We start from the raw sequence: 25,741 nt of genomic DNA, 5'->3' as shown, positions 1-25,741 counted from the left end.
AGGCCTTTCCAAAAAATTCTCTTTTCCTTTCTTTAGTCACTGTCCTGTATAAAGTAGGCAGGCAGTTGCAAGTCATAGCTCCTCTACTCAGCCATTTCAATCCCCCCTTCTTCTAGAATTTGTCCTACAAGTTAACCATTGATGACTCTTCTACAAACATTTCAATGCAAGGTGTGGTGGAAAACACCTGCCTTACCAGCACTGGGGAAAATAAAAAACCAACACTAGCCTGAGCCACACAGCAAAATCCTCAGTGACAGTGCATGCAGAACCAAGAATGTATGATGCCCTAGGTTCAATTCTCAGTACTGTGCCTCCCAAGCCAACATATGGCTAAAATATCTAGACATCATACATTTATTTCTTGTATGACATTTGTATCTGGTATCTGTTCCATTGTTTACATACTCAAAGCAGACAGAAGAAACTAGGAGTCTAGATCTCCATTCTTCATTTAACGGAAACACTTATTACAGGGGTATATAGAACACAAAAACACAAGTAAATGCAACTATGAAAAATTAATATTTAATTTATATTATGGCTATATCTGCAATGAAAATTACTCTGTTTTGCTTACAAAAAATATCTTGTAACAAAGATGATATATTTTTAAGTAGTCATGATTCACTGTCTATTACTTTAAATAATGGTATGTTATAACATTATTGTGTGTAGGTGCGTGTTTACATATGTATGTCCCACACTGTGCATGTGCAGAGAACTATTGTTCTGTCCTTCCACCATAGGAACCTCACAGGGTCAAATCTGGGTCATGCGGCTTGGCAGGATGTGAACCATTTCATTAACCCTGTTTTGCCTTATTTTCAAGGCAATAGGCAAAGTTTAACTAGTGACACATATTTCATAATCATTCTGTAACCTCTAAATTATTTTATATAAGAAATAATATGGGGCAAGCACTCTTGTGAAACAAATTTAGAGATCTATAAAAGATTATGTAAACATTCTCCGAACTCACACAAAAAAGGGAAAACAATATATTTTATATCTCTCTCAAAGACACTAATTTAAATAATAGGCTAGTTAAAAATAAAAACCACAAAAATTTTGACAGAAAGCTCAGAAAGACAATGAGCAATCAGTCATCAAATGTGATTTTTTTCCCCTGAAACACAGTGATTTTGGATTGCTGCTCTTTCCGCCTCCTGCTTGCTTCCCAGGAAGGGTGCAGAGGAGCTTGTGCCTGCTGCTTCACACTCTCAAACCTTCTTCGTGCACTCTTTGTAAACTGACTCTTGATTCCAGGTTCATTTTCTGGAAAATCTGGGAAGAGAAAACAAAAATTACAACTTAAATACGGAACAGGACAGATTGCATCTCTTTACATCAGAATCTCATTTTACTTCGACAAAATAGCTCACAACTTAAAGCTGATGTCCAAGAGAAAACAGCTTCATGTGAAAGACTAAAAAGACTAATATAATAGGAGGAGCTAACTTTGGAGCTCATCCTTATAAGAGGATTCTTACTGAGTCAGTCGATCTTTCCTACAGTAACATCAAGAGAGCAAGCAGCTCAGCTAACATGGGAGACAAAACAAGGTAAAAGAACCGATAGCAATGATGTTGATAATGATCTGACATCCCATTTACACTTGTGTGGGTACACAATTCAGCAATATTATCTGGAGATGACAATTTTCATCCTCTCACTGTGGCCAAGTACTGCTTGTCAGCCTGAGCAGTCATTAGTACACACCTGGAGTTTTATTCTTTGGGGCCTGTTCTCTGGAATCCCTAAAAAGAGAAAGAAAACGACATTAGGAGCTAAAAGACAAAACAAATTCTCTGATGACTGAATGGATGATAAAGCTCACCCTCAGGATGCTCACTCCACCAATAGCCAAGAAAATAAAATAATCCAGGACTCAGCTAAAGTCATTCAATTACACACACACACACACACACACACACACACACACCCTTTCCTTTCCACCCACATAGGGACTTCTAATCAGTGGAAAACAATCCATTTTGACTATCTTGCTCTTGGACACTGTCTATATAAAGAACTTCAATCATTTTCTCAAGGGGAGAAAGATTTACACATAATGAAAATTAACACCCACATTTTTGGTACAGAACCAAGAAAAACCTAGAAACCTTTTGGGTATGACTGAGACAGATAGGTAAATATTTTAATTACTCTCAAGGCTTTAAAGTAGCTTGATGTTCTTCTCTATGCTACGTTTAGAAAAAATATTTTAGACTGTATTATTTTATTAAAGAATATCTCTGACCAATAAATACACAGAAAAAAGGGTCATTATGGAAAATACCAGGAAGTCACAGCACCTACATTAAAATGTGTTAGTATTCTCTATCAGATAAAGTGATGAATGAAATGAACTGTGAGCAGCTGTGAGAAGTGGCTATCAGCAGAGATGAAGAACATCCCAATGTAAAGTGGTCTGCAGAGAGTTAGCCACATGCATTAAAACATGGGAGGAGCCATGTTTGAAATTGGAGTGGGTTACTATACATTCATCTGAAAATTCTGTTTATCTAGGCAGACATTTTTCATAAAAAATATACCAAATTTTGAAGACCCAACAATGGGGAAGAACAAAACCTAAATTACCCAGGCATGCATGTACTGGGCTGTAGCAGAACCTCTCTCATGAAGCTGGGCAGTGTGTCACTGCTGTATGTGAATTTCTACATGCTAATCATGAAGATGAGGAGAACACCAGGCCAAAACCCAGCTTGGTGGCCACAGAGCAAGTTCATGAGGAGTTTCTCTCATACTGCAGAGATATGCAGCCATTTCATACAGTAAACAATTTAACTAAATTATTTCAGAATAAAAATATGCCCTTACCTCCGGGAGCTTTTAGGTCCAGATAAAGAGTGGAAAAACACGGATTCTAACTTCCTGGCTTCTGGAATCAGCTTGTGCTTATCATTTCTCACATCCCAATCAGTTTCAAGTGTGTATGTTTTGGGTGACACTTTTGGGAGGGGCTTCTGTTCCTTAGCCGAGGGCCGAATACTGCCTTCCTTCTTCCGTGTCCGTCGGACTTTCCCAATGAAGAAGTCATCACCACTGTCGCTGTCCTCAGACACAGAAGACTGTTTGTAGAACCTTTCTTCAGTGCTATCATCAAAGTACTCCTTTTCCTCCTCGCTCCCCTCTTCCTCACTGCCACCGCTCTCACCCAGGGTGCGCTCACTCTCTTTCTTTGTGGTTGCAGTTGAGGCATTCCCTTTTGAGTCAGAAGGCACCTTCTGGTATGCAGAGGTAGCCACAGCATCCTTTCCTGAAGGCATCTCTGGAGGACACGGGGTGGCCACAGCTTTGGGTCCATGTTCTATCGTGGCCATTTTTCCTTTTAAATCATGCACTGCTTTTTTTGCTATTGTTTTGGCATCTTTTCCTTTCTGCTCACTAACAATAGTTCTCTCAGGATGCTGTATCTCGCTCGCATCATCTTTTGAACAGAGAGTGTCCCGACACTGGTTTTCTTCTGGAACAGTCTTTGATGACTCAGCCTCAGGAGCATTCTGCCTTGCATCTTTGAAGGCTTGTACTGCAGCTGCAAGCAAGATAGTGCAAGACTTGTTTCAGCATTGGCACATACAAAGTGTTACAATATTGCTTCAGCTATATGGAAACATTTAAGAGGACAACTGGAATCTACAGTATGTATGTAACAGGAGTATGAGCTCACAAAGAAATCTTTTCATTACTCAAACGCCAAATTCAGGAGGCACACTAGGAGATATCCATCTTAAATTGTAAAATGAAAATTACTACTTTCATGTGTCTGAATTATGAAGAACAGTAAAAGTATCACTGAAAACAGTAAAATGACAACACTAATTTTTGTATTAATGCCATTGCATTAGTTTTCAGGCATACAAATAAGTGGTATTTAATCTTTGATAAAGTACTTAATTTCATAAATTTATGTGATGCAGTAGGCGTTATATAAATATTCAAAACATCAATTATTCAATGATTGTGCTTTATACTTTATACAAATTTTACATATAATATATTCTAAGTTTTAGAAAAAATAGATTTAATCTTTTTATATCAAACATCTTTCATACTTGTAGACACATCTCCAGAGTTATATATGTTAAGTGTTTAGAAAAAAATGAAACTATTTGCCTAAATACATTAAGCATTTGCCTAAATACATTAAGCATACTGACTTGCCATTTAAGTCGTACCTTTTAGCACATCTATTTTTTTCTTCAGAAGAGGGTGAACTGCTAATCTGGCAATTGCTCTTTCAGTGGCAGTAGAATCTGGCTGCAAATCGAAAGCAATAAACATATAACATCAAAATTACCCCAGCACTATCAGTCTTTTGTAAATATTAGTGAGGTCACAGACTATGTAAATATTCTCTCTAGACAGGTTACCTATGTAATCTACTCTAAAGACAAAAATTAAAATATAACTGATTTTGAATAATTAAAATAATGTTACCATTTAAACCTATTTAAACTTAGAATTGTGCTACATATCATGGGTTATAAATTTGAAAAAAAAAAAAGGGAATCACAGCTTCTACTTTCAGAGAGTTTAAATGTGTAAGAAAATGAAGTTATTAAGACTCAATTTATCAGTGCTAAGCTATGCTATGACAATAATGTTTGAAGTTTCATTTAATGGAGACCTAGAATAATATAATGTTTTCTCCATGTTTTGAATGTCTTCTATCCTTGATATATACTTAGAAAACAACACAATAACTAGCTCATTACTAACACTTCACAAATATTTGATGACTGGATAGGACCACAGAATTCTGAAACACTTATTGTGCTCATAAAGAGACACTGATGACACATGTTACTCTTTTACATACCCACTGGGGCCAGCCTCTTCCATATCTTATCTCTAGATCCATCCCTGGATCAGGGAGATCTCCAATGGCATGTCTAAAGATCTTTAAATAGCCTGTATTTCCTACAGTCATTTCCGTCTCCTGAATTATTTTCCCTTCTGAGAGCTCAGATAAGATTCTGCCACCAGTTTTCCTTTCACAACACACTACAGGACAAGTTAAAAGTTTAATTTGAATAAAAATAGTGCCATGATAGATTATTTCTAAGAAGGTAAAATTTAACATTTCAAGCGTTTAATTTTATTCCCAAGAAAGCAAAATTAACACCTCAAACTTCTAAAACATTTATTGAGATTTTTCTTAGGCCAGGCAGTAGTGGCAGTGGTGGTGCACACATTTAATACCAGTACTTGGGAGGCAGAGGTAGGAAGACCTTTGTGAGTTCAAGACTAGCCTGGTCTATAACAGCTAGCTCCAGGACAGGCTCCAAAGCTACACAGAGAAGCCCTGTCTTGAAAAACAAACAAACAAACAAACAAACAAAGATTCTTCTTAGATAATGCTTCACTTTAATTTTAGCATACAAATACTAACAAAAGATTATAGGCAATGAACTTTCTTCTACAAAACAAACCAACAATCTACACTTGATTTAAAGAACATTTAATTTAGCTATGTAGGAACAAAAGAACATTTAATTTAGCTATGTAGGAACAAACTGGAACTCAAACTCAGCTTTGTCAGTTTGGTCTAATATGTCCACACAAGTTGTCCTCTAATTCACAAATCATTTGTGACTTAACTGCAAATTATTTCTGCACTAAATTGTTTGAAGTCTACTTTAAGTCTTTCAGGGGGGGAAAAAAAAAAGTAAAAACATTTGTGAAAAAACCAAACCCAAAGCAAAGTAGCACTTGCATGTGTTCTGTGCAGGAACTAAGCAACAAGGAACTGTGCAGGGCCGACCTCTTCTCTCTACTCCTTCCATACATTTATTGACTTAAATGCTGTGACCCTAGTTTAAAAGGCTACAGTATCTCCATAAATGAGTAATCCAAAGCGGATGTGATAAACTTCATCTGAGACACAAGTCACAGGGACACACAAAAGGAGCAGACCCTGTGATGAGTCCACCGTGCAATGATCCAGGGCTGTGGCATCTCTGAAGTGGTAACACCTGCAAGCAAAGCCTTTACAGGCTTATGCTGGATGAAGGAAACCACAGCTTTCCTTGTTTAAAACTGACAGTGTTTGCCATGGAAAATTCTCAGGAAACTGTGGTTTTCACACACCTCCAGTTTCTTCCACTTCAAATAAATTAAAAAAGTGGAAAACACCCTCATCTTTTAATGGAAAAATTTTATTTTGGCATTTGGGTATTTCTTATCAACACAAAGGCATTTGTTATTCAACTTTGAAAAGAATTCTTCAAATACACTCTGGATGGAAACAAGTGTCTAAAAGGGAAAGTTTACCTATGTGTAACATCAACTCTTTGATTTCTTTGTTATGTCACTAAGCAAGCTATAAACCCACTGCTAGAGCAAGACCATGAGTATTAATGCTTGTAATAACAAACTGGGATTAAGTTCAATTCTATATTTTATCTAAAGAAATAAATCAACAAGTTACTACTGTCAATGCACAGCTCTCACCTTAAAAAGAATAAGAGAAAGTTTACTCTGGAGCCATTTTAATTGACCATGGGCCAGGAACACAGATTTAGGTAATCCCAAATTCCAAATTAAACATGGAAGCAGTTTCATGACATTTTATCGTTTCACAGAACAAAAAAATTCATAAATCAAGTTTAAAATAAAATGGTGAGCACATCAGAAAGGTGGTTAGAGTAAGAGAGGGGAAGCTTTCCTATAGGCCTAAGAAGCTAGCCAATCACATTCTCAGCTTTTGGTTTAAGCAAATAATTAGTGGTGAGCTTAAGTTAATAGCTTCCAAAGGGTTATATCTATTAGTCACAGGGTGTTAGTTATGACACAGGTGGGAAAACTGTCCATTCACGGGGCTATGGAACTAGCCCAGACATGGTAATTAATTAGTCTCTGGGTCTGTGGCATTCCAATCCCTTCATACCAAAGTTGACTTCAATCACTCTCTGCAGACACAGCTTGTTTCCAGAACTCTTTACCCTATCTGTAAAACTTTTAGGAAGAAAATGCAAAATAGTTCATTTGGCTGATCAAAACCATCATGGTAAAACTTTGTGGAGATAAAAACATTTTAAAGTATCAATTATATTACATCTGAAAACAGCTTTCTAATTTAAATGCTGATCATAAGAAAATGAAATGTTTCCATTGGAGAGAAAAACAACAGACAAACTGTGGGTACATATAGAGAGTTGTATAGAAATTAAGTAAGGCTTACTACTTGATATGCACAGGTAAAATGTGATAGGTGGATGGGCGTTACATGGCAATTTGAGGAAAGGTCATTAAAATGTTAATTCATTTAATCACTCATGCTACTCTTTAAAATTGTTAAAAGTAGTAGTTTAGCTTTTAGCTACTGGCATTCCTTTCTGGTTGACAGGGAAGAGCTCAGCAATAGTCAACCTGCTAGATTTGCGCTGAGGTTGGTATTTACCTTCCATTAGCTTACATTAAATCCCAATCATAGCTTCCTAGGTCCTACCTTCAAAAGTGGACCAAATGTCTACATTTAATATATCTCAAATATGAAATTTCTTTTAGTATCAGGTGCTTCCTTGGCCCCTGTTAGAAGTTGTCTTAGGATGATGTTAAGGATCCTTTGGGAAGGAAGGCCTTTTGGCACCATCAATGATGGCTTGGAGTACAGCCCTGCCTGTATCAATCCATATTGTCTCTGCTTCTGGATCCATCAAAATGTAGCCAAGTCTCACAGGAAGCCACTGCCATAGATAGAGCAATCCTAGCTACCATGCCCTCTACATCATGATGTAGAGACATAAGGTAATGAATGTTAGATTTGGCAGCAGCAGCAGCCTTTTTCCTTTTGAGATACTTAAGTACTACTGAGACAACATCTGTTGAGACCCTGGCTAACAGAATCCTGTGCGACACATCTCTGTATATGAAAGAAGGGATCAGTGACCAGATATCCAGCTCCTCATACCTATCCTTGACTCTGGCCTGGGAACCATCTGAACACCTGGCTCTTAAAATCATTCACATCCCCAGAAACTCTAAGCGACTCCTCCTGACAGTGGGTTCTCAGTCCTCCTAAGAGACCCTGCCATGCTGTCTCTCTGATGCAAGGCTCTGCACTCTCCCCAGAGATTCCCTTATGCTGCCTAACACCTGCTTATCTATACTATTAATACTCTAATAATAACCGCTATACCTCCAACAATCTGTCTCAATGTAAAATAGCTCCTTATGTTTTGAGCCAAAATAAATAAATTCTCTCTCTGCTCCTGGTGTTTTTTTTCCTTAGTGGAGACAAGAAAAGAAATGGATACATCCTAATAGAATGTTTTTTTATGTCTTTGGTGAACATACAATATAGCAAATGAAAAGCAATTGTAAAAAAATAAATGGAGGGGCTGGAGAGATGGCTCAGTAGTTAAGAATACCTAGCACCCATGTGGCAGCTCACAGCTGTCTGTGATTACAATTCCAGGGACGTGCAAGCAAAAACAACAATGCACAACAATAATAAAAGTAAGTAAATAAAAGTCTCTTAAAAATAAATAAATGGAAAAACAAGAAGTAGAAATTGATGCTTAACATCTCAAATTTGACCTGCATTTTAAGTAGGCAGAGAGCAGATGAATCTTTTAACAAAAGAAAAAAAAAAATCCTTTTAAGACTGCAAAGCCTCTGGGCATTAATGACAGAAGAGATGAATTCTGGTGAAAACCCCAAGTACCAAGAACAAAAAAACAAAACAAAAATCCAAACTTTTAGCAGTGATGTAAGTCAATTTCTTATACTTTCTACTACTTTATACACTTAGTTATTAAAATTTGGTAATGGAGATCAGAAAAAGGGAGTAGTTAAAAAGACTTCGAAGGTGAATGATTGCCAGGAGATAATAAGGTGCTCCACATTGGTTCCTCATCTCTTACACAGACATACCTTTTTGCAAGTTTTTTCAAAGTTGATATCATCACCAAGAGCAGATTTAGTTATGACATCAGGTTTCAATTCCTGTGAAGAAAACAAGTCTAGTTAATCTATGAACAACGTGATTGAAATTCCTTTTGTGTCTTGATTTAAGAAACTATTAACTTCTAGAAGAAATAACACCTACCACAGTTAAACTATCGTATATACAAGAAAGGCTAAAACAAATGCCTCTAAGTGTTATTTTGATTCCCTTTACAGCAACACACAACTGAAGTTCAGTACATTTTCAAGGATTCATATGTAGTCAGCCACGCTTTAATTATGAATACAAAAACAAATACAACAAACAAACAAATAAATATACTTTTGAACTTGCAGAAATCCAAAGGATACTATGTACATGATCCTTTGTAGGGGGTATTGTAAAAGATAAACTTCGGCCTGGGAGAAATAACTTTATTAACAATACTTGAGGGTGAGTGTGAATCTGCAGTTAAGAATAACTGTAGTGACACAGAAGAAAAGTACAGCAAATAATCCCCGTTATTTTGACTACAAAGAAAAACTGCAACTGGGGGAAAAAAAAAAGCAGAGGAATGGAGGGAGGTTGTAGAGATCATTACTCTATATACAAGGTACAGTGGCTGGAGCCCAAAGGATAATGTTTGAAATGGGCAGACTATTTAACGAGATGACCCAGAATTCTTCGGTTCAATCCCCAGCATCCACATGGCAGCTCACAACCATCTGTTATTCCAGTTCCAGGAATTCAGTGCCCTCTTCTGTCCTCCACAGCTACCAGGACAGAAGTGCACACACACACACACTTACATCTAAACCACTCACATTCATCAGAGATGGCTTAGCGGTGAAGAACACATACTCCTTTCCCCGAGGACCAGAGGACCCATATATATCAGATGGCTCACAACTGCCAGAATGCCCAGTTTCAGGGGATCATCCTCTGGCCTCTTCAGAAAACTGCACTCACAAGCACACACAGGTCTCATGATTAAAATAAATCATGAGACAGGGTCAGAGTCCCTGAGGGGAGACCAGGAGAGGCTACTGGTCAAAGTGCAGCCCATTTGCAGCAGAAGACCCCAGCAGTTTAGAGAGGCCAGTACCACGGGTTGACTGCCAAGAACAGCAGCAGCAACAGCAGTAGCTGAGGAGTGGAGCCAGCTGTGGCCTAGGAAACAAGCTGTGTGTGAAGCAAAGGGCAGAGCCAGAGAAGTGACCTTTGAAGGAATCAAAAAGATCGTGAGTGACTCCCAGACATTGAACACTGAGGACTTTTCACTATTGGGAGTTTGATTTTGCTTTGTTCATGCTTGAAATAAGAAAGTGTTTAACTTACTTTTGATTTTACAGGAGTCCACAGAGACTGGAATTTTAAAGACTTTTGAAGACTACAGGACTTCTAAAGTAATTTGAGTTTTATATTAACTTGTCATCTTAGGGATAAATAAGAGGAAAGGTTCTACTTAAATAGTGATGATGTATTTGTGTGAGAAGCTGACAAGGGGCCAATTGTACTGGTTAGTTTTACGCTACCCAAGCTACCAACATTTTGAAAGGAATCTAATTGAGATTGGCCTGTGGGCAGTACCGTCCTAGGGCTAATGGTCCTTGGTTGTAAGAAAGCAGGCTGAGCAGTAGGTAAGCAATGGACCCATGACCTCTTCATCAGTTCCTGTCTCCAGGATCCTGCCCCGACTTCCTTTGATGATGGACTGTGATGTACAAGTGGAAGTGAAATAAACTCCTTTCTTCCAAAGCTGCTTTTGGCCATTTTTTTTTTTTTTTTTAATCACAGCATCAGAAACCTTAACTAAGTTAGTATGTAACTGAAATAGTCATGGACCATACATGTAAAAACAAAGGCTTAATAAATATCTGTTTTACACAGGTATGATAGATCTGTGAAGCATTGTCTCCTACACACAATATTAATCCAATCTATTCTCCAGCCAGTCATTCCTCAATTCTGCTTTCAGTTTCATCATTTTATAAAGCACAATTGCTCAAAAGACTTTGATGTGTTTATATTTTTAAAAATGCTGTAAAACAGAATGCCACCTGCAATTTTAGTCACTACTTAAACCTTTATGTCTCCATTCATTCCATAACCCAGAAATGATAGTTACTTTACTAAAGACATACATTAACCATCTGCATTACACGACAATCAAGGAACCGAGATGGAAACTTAATGAGACACAGTAACATCCATTCTGAAGGAAACCGAGACAAGTAAATAATAAAAAATGATGTTCGCATAGTCTGTGTACAGTTCAATGTACCAGATCTAGAGTCCTGCAAAGCACATACCCACCATGCATTACATACCCATGTGCTTTGTCTGCAGTGCATTCCACTTACCCCAACACTGATTCCTAGGTAGTTCATATTTACTTTCTAGTTCTAAGTTAGTATCTTCCTCATAAAATCACGCTAGAAACTAAACTAAACAATTGTTCTCCTAGGTGTGAGCACCTCTTTGGCTGTGTTTGTTTCCAACAGAACAGTACACTATGACAGCAAAATTAGGAATCTACTGTAATATAAACATACTAAGCTTTAAACTGAAATGTATAAAACCTGTATGTATAATATGAAATTTTAATAGCTTTCCTAGAAATGTCAGCTTGCTTTCATTTTATTTTACAGTTATCAATTTTATGACTAATCAGACACATGGTAATTAAAGTAGGATGTTCTCTTAGACTGTGATGAGCAGAATGGATATTTCCCAAACCTGCAAATTCTATCATACTGTACTTCAACAGTTATGAGGATTTAAAACAGCAAGTTTTCTCCCTGATTCACCCCACACAAAAACAGTAGATTAGACAGAGCTTGACTGCTTTAGAAAGGAAAAGGGGAAACATGTACAGGAGATGTCTACAACCTTACTAGACACTGCCAAGACTTAAAAATTGGAGCAATTTCCCCCACTTAGAATAATTCTTGTTTTATTCACTTAGTGATTTATTTTTATGTGTATGGGTATTTTGCCTGCATGTGAAATTTTTACATTAAGGGCTGAAAGTGCTCTGAATACTTTCATGGTTATTAGGGAACATTCTGATACAGGGAAAAGTTCACATTTTCAGAATTACAAAACTTGAAACCATGTGCATGCAGTGTCCACTAAGGCCAGTAGAGGGTGCCAGAGCCCCTAGAACTGGAGTTACTGATGACTTGTATGTTAGTCAGATCTGCCTCATGGGTGCTGGGAATCAAACCCAGGTCTTTGTGAAGAACAGGCAGCCTTCTTAACTGCTGAGCCATCTCCTCAGACATTTTCATATTCAAGGAAAACATATTAATGACCTTATCTTGCTGTCATAGAATATTAATTTCATATGCAAAGTATTAGTGTGTTCTAACATACAGAAAAAAACAGAAGTACAGTTTTCATCATAAAAATTCAACAGTTCTATGTTTAAGTTGATGCTTATAAATATTTGAAACCCTTTTTCTCCATATTGCATGCTTTTTCTCACTTGTAAATCCTAAATTTATAGATACATAAAATCACAAATGTACTGATATCTTGTGAGCAGAAGCAGAATAGTCTGGGGAACAAGGCGATTAATGGAACAGGGAAGATGAAAAGAGGGATTTTAAAAGACTCATAGGGAATAATATGTACGAGGTACATTGTGTACTTTCATTAAAAAGGTCTTATGTTACAACATATAATTTTAAAAGATCAGTTTAGGGAAACAGAGAAAGGGCTCAGTGGTCAGCAGCACTTATTTCTCTTGCAGAGGACATGGGGTTGGTTTCTATCACGTATCTGAGAGCTTACAATTCAAGTTCCTGGGGAATCTGCTGCCATCTCCCAGCAGTGAGTACCAGGCACACATGCAGGCAAAACATCCACACACAGGAATATCAAAAGTAAACAGATCTTTAAAATTACATTAAACTTAAAGTATACAGAAACAAACAATTAAAAATCTGTTTCCATTTCACCCCCAAATTGAGTTCATAACCCATCTTATAGGAGTTGAACTTACTGCTGCTTTTCTTATTTTTTACACTAATGGTTCAGAGTGCTTTGGATCCTTTCATGGTTATTAGGAAACATCCTGACAGGGTGAAAAGTTCATGTTTCCAGAATTACAAAACTTGAAAAATCAAATTAAAAACAACCCCCCCCCCCAATCCCACACCCAGCACTTTCTACTCCAAATCTTTTGCACCTGCTCAGTTGAGAAGGAAGTTTATTTGGATGGACCAATTCCAGAATCAATTCTTTATTCAAAATCTTGGTATGCACTGTAACCTAATCAGCAAGAGCATTTTACATTTACTAACTCATCCTGCAGTCTGGCCTGCTTTCCCCAGAGGTAGGAAGTTTCAGAGAACAGACACCACTTACATTTGAAACTTCTGCTTGTATTTAGAAGAGTAAGGTAAGGCCACCATATGCTTGACATAATGTCTATATTACAGGACCTACAATGAAACAATATTAAGGGGTCAGGAATATGGCCTATTCAAAGCTCAGACTTTCAGCTGAAGAAATTACATTCTAGAAAACAAGCTAGGATTTCAATTCAAAAAGCAGTTTTAAAATGGTGTTTCCTGAGTACGGGGGGGGGGGGGACAGTATATACTAAATAAGGGTCACAAGACCTAGGGGATCTTGTTCCATTTTAAGAAGAAAGGTTCTGCATTTCAATAAATGGACTAGAGGGCTGGTGAGATGGCTCAGTCAGGAGACTATATTTTGACCCCCTTGACCTTGTCTCTGACCTCCACACATCTGCCATGTACTCACACATGCAAAAACACACAAATGACAATGCAAAACCAAAAGTTATATGGCCTTAGAGCGCTAAGGTGACTTTATACAACAATGAGGTAGGTTTCTGACACTTAACACTAATAAATAATAAAACAAAACTTGATTTCATAATCCTTTTAGTAACAGTTTAGCATTATTTTACTTTTGTCTGGGGATTCAAAATAATCCCAGCACTAAAAAGTCACTCAGCCATTCATATGCCAAATATATCACTATATGTTAGGAACATTAACTTAGTAAGCTGACTCAACAGCTTAAGACATCGTCCCTAGTTAATAGTAGGAATGCTGTGAAAACAGACCACAGCAGAAACATACTGAACTACACTGAGAGGGTCAATAGCTCTGGAATAGAATGGCAGTGCTGGGAAGGGTTCCTTAGAACCGGTACTGTAAGGGTAAGGTGTCAGGAACCGCAGAGATGGCTTAGTAGGTAATGTTGTTACAGTGAAAATTGGAGTTCAAGCCCCAGCATTCACATAAAAAGCCAAGTTTGTTGCTTCAGTTTTATCTTTTGGTCTCCATCTAAATAACCTGGGGATCTCTTTAAGTTGATAAGCTGCCTCTCAATGAGAAAGAACTTGTTCTGGAAGTCAGTGTGTACACTGACACTTTAAGAGACAAAGCATCATTAGAAACAGCATCAGAGATGGTGCTCATACTTATAGTACATAAAATTAGAACCTATCATTTTATAAAATCATAAAGATCTGGTCCCTGTACCCTCCCCAGTGGCCAAAAAGAAACTACTCCCATTTCTAAAAATAGATGGGGTTCTCTTCATGAGGATGACATCTTGCAACAAAATACCTTATTATCATACCAAACAAATATAAGACAGTATGTCATGAGCTCAACCATAAAAATCTAGTGTTATAAGAACCAAAAAAAAAAAAAACAAAAAAAACTCCTCTGGAAAAATAGTACTAAGTAGAGGTTGTTCTCCAAATATAATTGTGACCATGAGTCTACTGTTTTGTGGCTATTTCTTTGATACTCCCATATGTAAAAAAAACACTTCCTCACAAAAGACCTTTCAATTGAAATGTTAAATATATTTGCTTCTTTTAGAAAAGGCTGATTCTGTAAAAAGTACCATGAATCAGAAATAAAATTAAACACTTTAAGTAAATATATAGTTGCTCTAGTAATCCTATTGTGAATTTTTATGTTTAAATATAATACTGTGTTTAAGACAATACAAAAAAGAGATTAAAAACAAAAGAAACAAGAAAAATCAGACTAGCCAAACCAGAATACCCTAACCCCCACCAGGAATTCAAATATGTAAACTATAAAGTGAACTGTGGCTCTCTAGGGCAAAAGTAAGTGCTCTCACATAGCAGGGAAGATAGACATAGGAACCTTGTAATTGTTTCTAGCACTGGGTCTGACTTTCCTGCTAATGAAACTAAAGAACAGAAAACTAGTCTTACATATTGATCAGAGATGACAACTCGCTAACCAAAAGCATATTATCAAGAGTTACAAATGCAAGTATTCTAAAGATGGAGTCATTTGTTATCCATCAAACTCCTTACACACTACATGTCTCTTATATGGACTTCATTCTTCTTACAGAGAAATCAGCAATTATCTAATGGTTCAAAATCTGTGAATAACTAAAATTACAAAGTTGAATCCTTAGAAGAAATTACAGGAAAAGTCTATCAAATGGATTTTATGTATCTGATAGTCCTATAGGAGGAGTAGCAAATAGAAATAAATATGCTTCACACCAAAGAATCATTTCCCACACCCATATTTATATTAACTGGGATAACTGTATCTATCCTGTTCAACACTTTTCCATTTCTTAAAAAGGAAGAGTGACAAGCACTGATAATTTAACTCAATTAAATTAAAATATTGTTAAAGAATATTTTGCTCTTTTATCTTGAAAGCTATACCAGATTATAAAAGTCCAACATATACACAAAATTACCCTGCAATTAAGATAATTGCTGGTACCAAATGTTTTTAAGTTCAGCAATAAAAAAGTCTTCCAGACATTTAATGGTATGTCATTTTGTAAATGAAAGTTTCCACAAAGAAAGGGCAGTGAGAAGACCTAAAAATTATGCTACAGAAGAGTCTGGCTGAGAAGACAACAATATGGGCCATGTTGGTTCAACACTACATTTATTTTAAGTTCTACAGAACCTAATAAAATGTTGACACCACCACATAAAAATTTATTGAGCTGGCAACAGGAGAAGCATGATGTCAGCCACCAGCACCACCACCCCCTTTTCCAAACAGCACGAACCCTTTAACTATTGACCTTAGCTTAGAACACATGCCTAAGTAACAGTAAAAATAAAAGCCGTAGACATGAGTTACTATAAAACACAAATGAGTTTAGCTTGGCAGTTTCAACTCAAATTAGTCTAGTACTTAAACAGGGAAGCATGCAAGCTTACACATATTGAAGTTTTGTAAACGTGCCTCTCATCACCAAGCTCATCCACACAAATAAGCCTTGAGCAACCCTGGAGTCCTTAAAGAAGCACCATGCACACAAGATATGGGCTGGCAACACAGCACACAGTGCATATTCACACACCCTTACCTTCATGGCGTGGATTTCTTCAAGCAACCTTTGAGCTCGTCTTTGGTTTTTCAATAGGGCATCTTCAGTTCCCCTGTAAAAAACGATTATTAGCAAGAAAAACATTATTTTAGAGCCATGTCTTGATTTTAAGCTTTTTATGTTTTTGAGTAAAGCCCCTGTGACAAGCACTCCACCCTGTACTGCTGCTTTCAACCCAGTGTAACACACACCTGTTGTCACGGTGTTGGAAACTGGACAAGACATGCTGTCCTGGAATCATTTCACTGACTGGTTGCTTTTCTCCAGTCTTTTAATGTCGAGGTCAAATGGTGATCAAAAACTCTATTTAATGTAATAAAAGCTGTGGTGATATTTTGTTTGTGCCCTAACAAATGAAGCTTATCTGGAGTTCAGAGTAGAGCTAGCCACTACTTAACCATAGAAGCCAGGCAGTGGTGGCACAAACCTTTAATCCCAGCACCTGGGAGGAGGAAACAGGAAATGATATGGCTGAGCAGAGAGAGGAAGTGATAAGGCAGGGTGGAGACAGGAACTTGCTCTTTTCAGCTGAGAAGTTGGTGAGGTGTAAGTGTTCCTTTGTCTCTGACTTTTTAGCATTTACCCCTATATCTGACTCTGGGTTTTTATTATTAAGACCAACTAGAACCCATGCTACAAAAAACCTCCTAAGACACTGCTAATGGCTGGAGATACTTTCATTAATTGAAAATTGTTCTCTAGAATTAAAGAAAAAAATAAAGATATTCATTCTCTTCACTAGAAGGGAAGGTTATCTTCTGGGACATTTATGAACAAACAGAAAATCACAAACCACACATTTAAAGGTGTTCTAAATCCTTGTGTTTAATAAGAACTGTAAAGAGTTGTTCATTAACATTATTTATACTGGAAATAAAAAAATATTATTTTACTCAAAAACATCACACAGCACAAAATAAACTGACAAGATACCGAAAATCTCAAAATACTAAGACAAAGAAAGGCTGATGAAATATTCATAACCGATTCAAGGTAGGCATCTTAGACTTATTAACACTTTGAAATAACTTTTAGTTACATAAAACACATAAGGAACCTTGAAGACAATTTCATTTTGCAAACAGGAAAAGGAGAACTTTCTTAAAAATGGAAAAAAAAAAAAAAAAGTTCCAAAAACACAAAGGCATGTTGACACAGCATGTTCTCTCCCATCTAGATCATTTCTATAGAGAAAACAAGTGCTGAATGGCTGAATGTATACTCATTTCTCTAACTTACAAATATTAAAGATATTTTTGACATTTTATTAGTTACCAGACTGTTACTTCACATACTAACTTTTTGGATTTCAGTCTGCCAACACTCCTGACAAGTTTTCGGATAACCAAAACTCGGATTCGCTTCACGTCCTTTCTCATCTTCACAACCTGAGGAAAAAAAAAGACAAAATTTAAAAGATTATCAAGGGAAATAAAGCCACTGGAACGTTTTTCCATACTTACACCTACAGTTTAACCAAAGGTCTGCTTAACATGCTCAGATAGATGCAACCAAACTTCTATAAACACTAGAGGAAGACAAGGCTGAAAATGTATGTGTAATAGAACTGTTAGTATTCTATTTTCAAAGCCACAGCACTCCTAGCAATTAGTATTTTACTCTGCTGGGATTGGAGCATATGATTTTTCTATGAGAAATCCTTTTGACCTCTGAGATCAGAGACTCATCATTACCATTTTTGATACTATACCTTTACCTTTCTTCAACAGTTTCAGGGCATTGTTAGATGCTCAGAAACTGCTAGTAGAAAAGACATCTATAGTCCTTATGGAGAAAATTTTGGCAATCTTTAATAAAAATCTTACATCTGAGAGTATTAGAAGGCATGCTTAATAGGAAAGGGTCACACAATGCTTTCCATGCTCCATTCATCAGAAAATGTTTTACAAGACACTATGTATAAAGAGCATACAAAAGGACATTCACATTTCTATAGTACAGTATCACATACATGAAGTTTAAAAATATTTATCAATACTATACACTGGGTATAGACATGGTACAAAAGAATGAGACATATAGGTGAGAAAAACTATAACCAAAGAGTAATAATAACCTTCAAGCTATGGGGGGGGGGGGAAGCTGGTTTTATGTGTGATGCAGCAAAACCCTGAGAACTATTAAATAAATGTAGGTTACAAGGACATATATTCTAAGTTATTTTAAGTATTTCAGTTATGGACCTTACTATGCCTTTACAAGGAAACTCTAGGTTGGTCACTTAGATAATAACTTACTGCTGAATTACACTGTTGAAATATTTTTTTATTAACAAGAATTTCTAAAAAACATCTAAAATCGTAAGTGACTGCCTGTAATTTTGCCATTATTAAACTTATGCTGCCACCTAGCAAAATTCATGGGAACAGTTAACAAGCAAACGTGGTCTTTCTAAGATGAGCAGGTTTATCACTTTAATAATTTTCAAATACTATGCAACTATGATATAAAACTTCATATACACATACAAACATATTTTTGATATTCTTATCATTCATAATACATGGAAGATAATAAATTTGTTCTTAGGCATTTAACTTGTATCATTACAACAGTTCCTTCCTTTAAGGGGAGTATTTTCTGATATCCAAAGTAGATGTCTGAAGCCACAGATAGTTCAAAATCCTGTTAAATATGAGTTCTTTCCTATGTGTATGCATTTACCTTTTATTTATAAAGTAGATGCAAAAATTTAAAAATAATAAATCAATAGTAACATACCATAGTGAAAATTTTTATTTCATGGTCTTTATTAAATATGAGTTATTTGCATTGTGGTACCCCGACAGCCAATCTGAAGAATAAGGGCTCAGAGACCAGTGAATGGTAGCATGTATAATGCACATACCCTAGAGTAAGAGGTAAGTTACAACACCGACAGGACAGCACACGGTTTCATATATTGCTCCTAACAGCACATACAAACTCACAAATTACTTCTGAACATTTTCAACTATATCTTCTAACTGCAATTATCTCATATAATCATAACAACAAAAATCAAAACCAAAGAGTGGCCTGCCACACCCCAAACCCAATCAAAGACACACACACACACACACACACACACACACACACACACACACACACACACACTCACTCACTCCCCCCTTCGGCCAAGGAAAGATGAGAAGAAGCAATCTACTTAAAGTCCTACAAATTCTTTCAATGCCAATGCCATAGCATCTACATATTAAACTGTGCATGCCTGCTTTACTAATTCTAATTTGATGGGAGGAAAAACAAAGTCAAACAATTTGGAGATTTCTTTTTCCCTCTCATTTCCACACAATTTTTGAAAGGCCTCACTTTTCACAATTGAATATATTATAAAACTTTTAAAATTAAATAAAATATATTAATACAATCCTAGAGTTTATTATTTATTTTGGCAGTACTGAGGATTGAATCCAAGGCCTTGTACATGCTAGGCAAGCACTCTACAACTGAGCTATATATCCAGATCACCATATACCTTAAAAAAAAAAAAAAAAAAGTCAAAACTATAAAACAATTATGAATACCATTACTTCAAAGACGGAACCACACGTTTAAAATCTTTATAAATTTGATAAAGAATATCAAAAAAGGAACCACTTTATTCGACAGTCACCACCACCACGCCCGCCCGCCCCCAAACACCAGACAGATATAGAACATCAGAACTATTCCCTGAACCAAGTTAAGAAGTATTACTTAAGATACTGAGGATTGCCAGGGGTTGGTGGCATATACCTTTAATCCCAGGACTCTGGAGGCAGAGGCAGGCGGATCTCTGTGAGTTCAAGGCCAGCCTGGTCTACATAGCTAGCTCCAGGACAGGCTCCAAAGCAATACAAAGAAACAATGTCTAGAAAAAACAAAAACAGACAAACAAACAAACAAACAAAAATATTGAGGATCCTAAGCCTGACAACTGAGTTCCATCCCTAGGATTCACACAATATAAGGAGAAAACTGACTCCCAGGAATTATCCTCTGATTTTCACGTGTGGCAGAAATATGCCATACCTTCCCTCCTACACAAAATAAACAAATAAATCTTACATATACTCCCATGTAAATGCCATTACAAACACTGACAAGGAGGTGATTCCAGAACTTACACAAAGGATAAAAGCTAGCAATAGGTTTCTTAAGAAAAAAAGTTGTAAGTAGGACTAGAGAGAGGAAATTCTAGAACCAGGAGTAGCGTGTGCAAAGGGCCTATAGTAAGACTAGAAGGGAGCCAATACAGCTGAGTACATAGACTGACTGACATGCATTGCTCAATTTTATCCAAAAGTATGAAAACAAGGAAATGACCTGACTAAGTCTGTGCTGAAGAAGTCAACAGCTGAAGAATAGCGTCAACTTCAGTAGCTAGGAGGGCACAACAGCTTTATTTGGGGTATAATCTCGATGCTACAGCAGCAGTGATGAGAACGAGTGTGACAGTGAATCTGAACTTTCCACAAAGGCTTCCCTTTTGGGTGAATTGTTGTCAAATTCCTATGAAAAAATGGTATGTTTAATGAGCTTTTTCAAGGCAGTCATCTTTATTCCTTCTTTCGTTATGCTTCTCTACTTTTACGTAGATCTATCAATAGAGTCATGTGCCACATAAACTTTGAAGAGACTTAACACAGGGCAGTGGTCCCGTAATAATTCATCATAGTGATGTCACAGAAATTCAGGTTTTGTGGTTCAAGGACAAAATTACCCAATGCCACATATTTCAGAACCTGTTTCCATTAGTGATTCATGACTGCATTTGCATTCTTATTTTGACCTTAATAACATCAACATTTCCACTACTTTCTGTCCTCTTTACCCTCTATCTGTGAGGACATATTAAATTGGGATATGTTATGATTTCTAATTTGATAAATTCATCTGGTCACCCAGAAAACATTTATAGAGCACATATGTTCCTGTGGACACCCCCACATGCACATATGACAGAAACAGGTGGTCACATCATGGAAAGCAGGCTGAATTCAATTAGTGAATTCTTTCTAATGGTCATATTTAGCTATTTTGAAAAAGCCTACAAGTTACTGAAGTGGGAAAGGAACCTTACTCGACTGATTCCCTGACATGACCCTTTGTGACTTATTTGTTAATTCTCACCAGTGAGCGTTTTTCTAGCCCTACCACCAACCTTTCTCTGCCTACAAGCGTCCTACATACCTACAAGGCCTTCAAATACATTACTATCTGCAATTCCTGTATAGGATCCTAAAAGATTAAGGATTATATCACACATCTGACCATGCCTCCTTCAAAAACTTCCGCGGGAATCTTCGTTTATTGTCTATCATAGGTTACTGGAAAGAAAGCAACAACACAACACACCCTACACAGCTGTGTAATCGGAACAGTGACCTGCTTATAACCCACACACAGGGTAAGGGACTCTTCCACTCCATGCAGCTGTGAGGTGTGCGTTCGATCCTTGCCCTTCAAGTTTACTTTTGTAGGACGCCGTGTAAGAGCTGGTAAAAGCATGCCCTGAAAACTCACGGTGGTAAATTAGGGATAGCGAGTACAAATGGCTCTTGACGTTTCAGCGGTAAAGGAAACGGTACCGGGAGAAATACACGGGGTATCGGGCGTGTATCCAAGATCAGTGACTTGTCGATCAAGCTGTGTGCGCGGGAGTCTGAATCCCTTCCTGTCTGACCATCAAGGAAAAGCAGGTCTCCCGAGAGCTTACTCGGGGCCAGGCACTCACTCAGCAAGCACCTCAGTAACCTGAAATCCCGCAACCTTACGAGGAAGGGGCTATCGCCGAGTTTCGCTGCACAGAGAACAATGAAAAGTGACTGTACACCGAGGGACCGACCTCCCTAGCGCCGCAGGGACGGGTGTGCGGAGCCAGAGAGCAGGGACCCGACCCGCCGCGCCTGGCTCCCGTCTCCGGCCGGCCGGCCGCGCTCCGCCTTCCCGGAGCCCCGCACCCACCCGCCGCCCGCGCTGCGGGAGACCCCGGAGGCTGCGAGGGCGCCCCACCCCTCACCGTCTCGGCCCGCGGCGCTCACCTCGTTATTGAGGTTCAGGGTCCCCGGCTGAGCCATCGCGGACGGAGGAAGAGGGTCGGCCGCCATCTCCAGCACGTGAACGCCGGTGGCTGCACCACGGCTGCGTAGACACGCCCCCTGACGGCGGCCTCTTCGGGCCAAAACTCAACGCTCAACGCGCAGACGCCAAAAAAGGTGTCGGGACCTTCCGGAAGTACCGGAAATGGGAGGGCGACTTCCGGTGCGTCGGTTACCGGCCGAAATGGAGCGTTTCCTTGGAAACCAGGCAAGTGAACGCGCCAGTGGGCGTGGCATAAACTAATGTTTGCAGACAGAGTTATTTTTCCCCGATGATTGTTCCTCTGTGCTGCGTTTTAGTTGGAAGGCTCTGAGGAGGAGAGGCGAACGTTTTCCTGAGCAGATCAATTCTAAAATCTAACGGTTGTGAAGATGTTTGCTCTTCCAAGGACACTTTTTTAAGAGCCTCAAAGCCTTTTGTTTCCTGTTGGCTGAAACGTGAACTTGTGGAAAGGTTGAGTTGTGGTAAATGGGATATTTGAAGTAAAAAAGGAGCATTTGCTACTGCCTGCAAGAACTGTTTCTGAAGAATTGGATCTGCAGGTTTAAGAAATGTAAACGAGAACTAGGAATTAGATCAATTGTTACACATTTTAGTAGTGGCCATTACAATGTGGCCATTACAAAGTCCTTTGTCAAACACTTTACATGAATTAACTCCAAAATCTTATCTTCATGAAAAACTGACATGGAACTAAACTGGCTTGTTCAAAGTCCCTAGCTGGGGGTGGGCACACACAAGACTTCAGGTACCACTGCACAGATTAGGGGGTCCATTCCACAACAGAAATGCAACCCCCCCCCATTTAAAACTCAGGAAAATGTTTATTGCATTGTGTCTTAACTTGTAAGAACAACAACAACAATATCCTACAAAACTGCCTCAGTCTGTTTCCTAGCACCATGTCTGGGTTCGAGGTCCTGATGCTGCTGGGATTCTAATGACATAGGCATTTGAAAAAGAAAATAAATTAGCCAAATTGATAGTTCTTTTTTCTAGAAGATTTTTGTTGTTGCTGTTTATTTTTTATGTATGAGTGTTTTTTCTGTCTGTATGTATGTGTACCACAAAGGTCAAAAGAGGGCATTGAACTCCTGGAACTGGAGATACAGACAGTTGTGAACCACCATGTGGGTACTGGGACCTGAATTCATGTCCTCTGCAGGAATAGCCTATGCTCTTAATCACTGAGCCATCTATCCAGTCCCTGTTTTGTTTTGTTTTAGGTGGAATCAGAACTGCCTTTTAGATGTTCTCATTGTTATCTTCAACATTGATTGCTTTAGCCATTTTTTTCTATTTAGAATATTTCCCATATACTTTGGAATCCCACTGTAGCTGTTAGGAAGTTAATAGACTTTTACCAAGGAGATGGTTATATCCGTATGACTTTGTTTTACTTGCATTGAGGGTGAAAACATAAGCTATCAAGAATTGCATGCAAGTTACAGGCTTTAGTAGTTGGACTATTTCAATAATTCCACAAGTAATAGATCACACACAACTTTCTGCAATCCAGAACCAAGCAAATGACTCCTTCCCTCTTTTGACTGTGCATTTCAGCCTGTATCCTCTGGGTGGCAGTATTGTTTTCTAAATTGCACACTGAAGCTGAAGTTGGGAAGCTGAGGAAAGCTAGGGAATGATTGGTAAGAGCCTTTTCCAAACTAAAGAAACTTGATGGGCCTCCTGAATCTATACTTGGCAAAAGATACAGGCTTGAGTTTTTATTTTAAATGAGTCACAAACTACAGAAAACCATCTACATTTATTGAAGATACAATGAATAACTATCCTAAAGAATATAGTAATGGAAGGAGACAAGAATAGTATCTTCTGAAAGGTTTTGTGTGTGTGTGTGTGTGTGTGTGTGTGTGTGTGTGTGTGTGTGTGTGGTTGTTTATGCTTAGGTTTCATTGGATTTTAATGGAATAATTTGATTAAATTTATGGCTTTATATTTACTGCTAATCTAAAAAGTCCTATTGTTGAAATTGTACAACATAGTACTCTGAAAAGTTAATTAATATTATACAAAACTTAGTTTTACAATACATAAAGTCAACACTTTCTTCCCTCCCTTTTACCCTCTCTTCCCTCTCACCTGCACTCTAACCACACTCCCCTCCCATCCCCCCACCCCAATTCCATATGTTTGGGAATGCCATCCACTTGGGGTCATGTAGATCTGATAGGTCATGTGAAGTAGGGACTAGGGCTTCTCTCCTGTCTCTAGGTTAAGGCAGTTATCCCTCCATGGGGGATGTGTTCGCAAGGACCTTTTGTGCACCAGAGATAGATACATCCTGGCTCCGTTGTCTGAGGTCCCTTAGACTGCTCAGTCCTTTTGGCTGAGACCCATATTCAGGGGGGCCTGAGTCAGTCCCATGCTGGCTTCCCAGCTATCAGTCTGGTGGCCCTTTAGCTCCTCCTTGTTCAGGTCAGCTGTCTCTATGTGTTTCTGCTGCCTGGCCTTGTCCTCTCCATCTGCATCTGGGTCCTACTTCGACTCAGTGTTTATGTATGGGTGTTTACTTCTGTTTCCAACAGACCTTAGTTGAGGGCTCCATGGATAAGTTAGTTGTTGATCTTACTCTCCGGGAAGGGCATTTATGGTAGCCTTTCCACGGAAGTTCAAATTGTTAGTTGGCAGCAGTCTTGTAGTTCTCTAAACCTTTCTTTGTGTTCAATTTTATCTTCAAACCAATATTGGAAGTCAACACTTTCTTAACAACTTATAATTGTAGCTAAAGGCTTGAGCTCTGGAGTCAGATTATAAAATGCCAATCTCCAGTTTTACCTATTAGCACCTGTGGTATCTTCCCTACAGAAATCACATATGCCAAGATTTCTACTTGCAAAAAAATGGGAATAATTTGCCAGGTTGTGATTAAGCAAAAAACTCAACATACACATGAAGAATATTTGCTTCCCTATATGTTACATTATCTATTTTTCTCATGATTACATTTGTTCTTAACATTACATATGAAGGTTTCATGTCTCATGAATGACAAATATACCAAAGGTCATGCTGTAACAGAGTAGTTCAAGCCTCCTCACATACATTCATTGGTGGAAGTTTTGTAACAGTCATACAAGGTGAATATAAAGTATTTTAATCATTTGTGAACACCATGCTGTTCTTTGTCATCCACCTAATCGCTGACTTTCCAACAATTAATGATATAATGCTTTTAATAATTGTAAGTCCCTTTGTATATGTGATATGCAGGTTTTATTATTTACACATTTGCTCACTATAAAGCTCAATATTATTGAACCAAAAGCCTATAGTAATTGAAAATTATGCTTAGAAAACATTTAA

General features: G+C 37.9%; 1 protein-coding gene across 1 annotated transcript; it reads right to left on the bottom strand.

The window, feature by feature from the left end:
- Nucleotides 1-506: 506 nt before the first annotated feature.
- Srfbp1 (serum response factor binding protein 1) lies at nucleotides 507-22,484 on the bottom strand. The gene is made up of 8 exons (XM_051200978.1): nucleotides 22,357-22,484; nucleotides 17,612-17,700; nucleotides 16,292-16,364; nucleotides 8,905-8,976; nucleotides 4,203-4,284; nucleotides 2,845-3,559; nucleotides 1,723-1,760; nucleotides 507-1,287 (listed from the first exon to the last, which is right to left on the bottom strand). Exons 1-8 carry the CDS (start codon nucleotides 22,420-22,422, stop codon nucleotides 1,103-1,105), a joined length of 1,320 nt encoding a protein of 439 aa, XP_051056935.1. The 5' UTR covers nucleotides 22,423-22,484; the 3' UTR covers nucleotides 507-1,102.
- Nucleotides 22,485-25,741: the final 3,257 nt, after the last annotated feature.

Source organism: Phodopus roborovskii, unplaced genomic scaffold (genome assembly GCF_943737965.1).
Source record: "Phodopus roborovskii unplaced genomic scaffold, PHOROB, whole genome shotgun sequence".
In the NCBI taxonomy this organism is placed as follows: Eukaryota; Metazoa; Chordata; class Mammalia; order Rodentia; family Cricetidae; genus Phodopus; species Phodopus roborovskii.
Note: the sequence above shows the minus strand (reverse complement) of the source record. Positions and strands in the feature narration are given on the sequence as shown.

Excerpts from the sequence above, each read along its gene's own strand:
- Srfbp1 (XM_051200978.1), bottom strand. The coding sequence starts at position 22,422 with ATGGCGGCCGACCCTCTTCCTCCGTCCGCGATGGCTCAGCCGGGGACC. Across the intron at positions 3,560-4,202 it reads AAAAATAGATGTGCTAAAAG|CTGCAGTACAAGCCTTCAAA; the intron begins GTACGACTTAAA and ends TCTTGCTTGCAG. Across the intron at positions 1,761-2,844 it reads GGACCTAAAAGCTCCCGGAG|GGATTCCAGAGAACAGGCCC; the intron begins GTAAGGGCATAT and ends TTCTCTTTTTAG.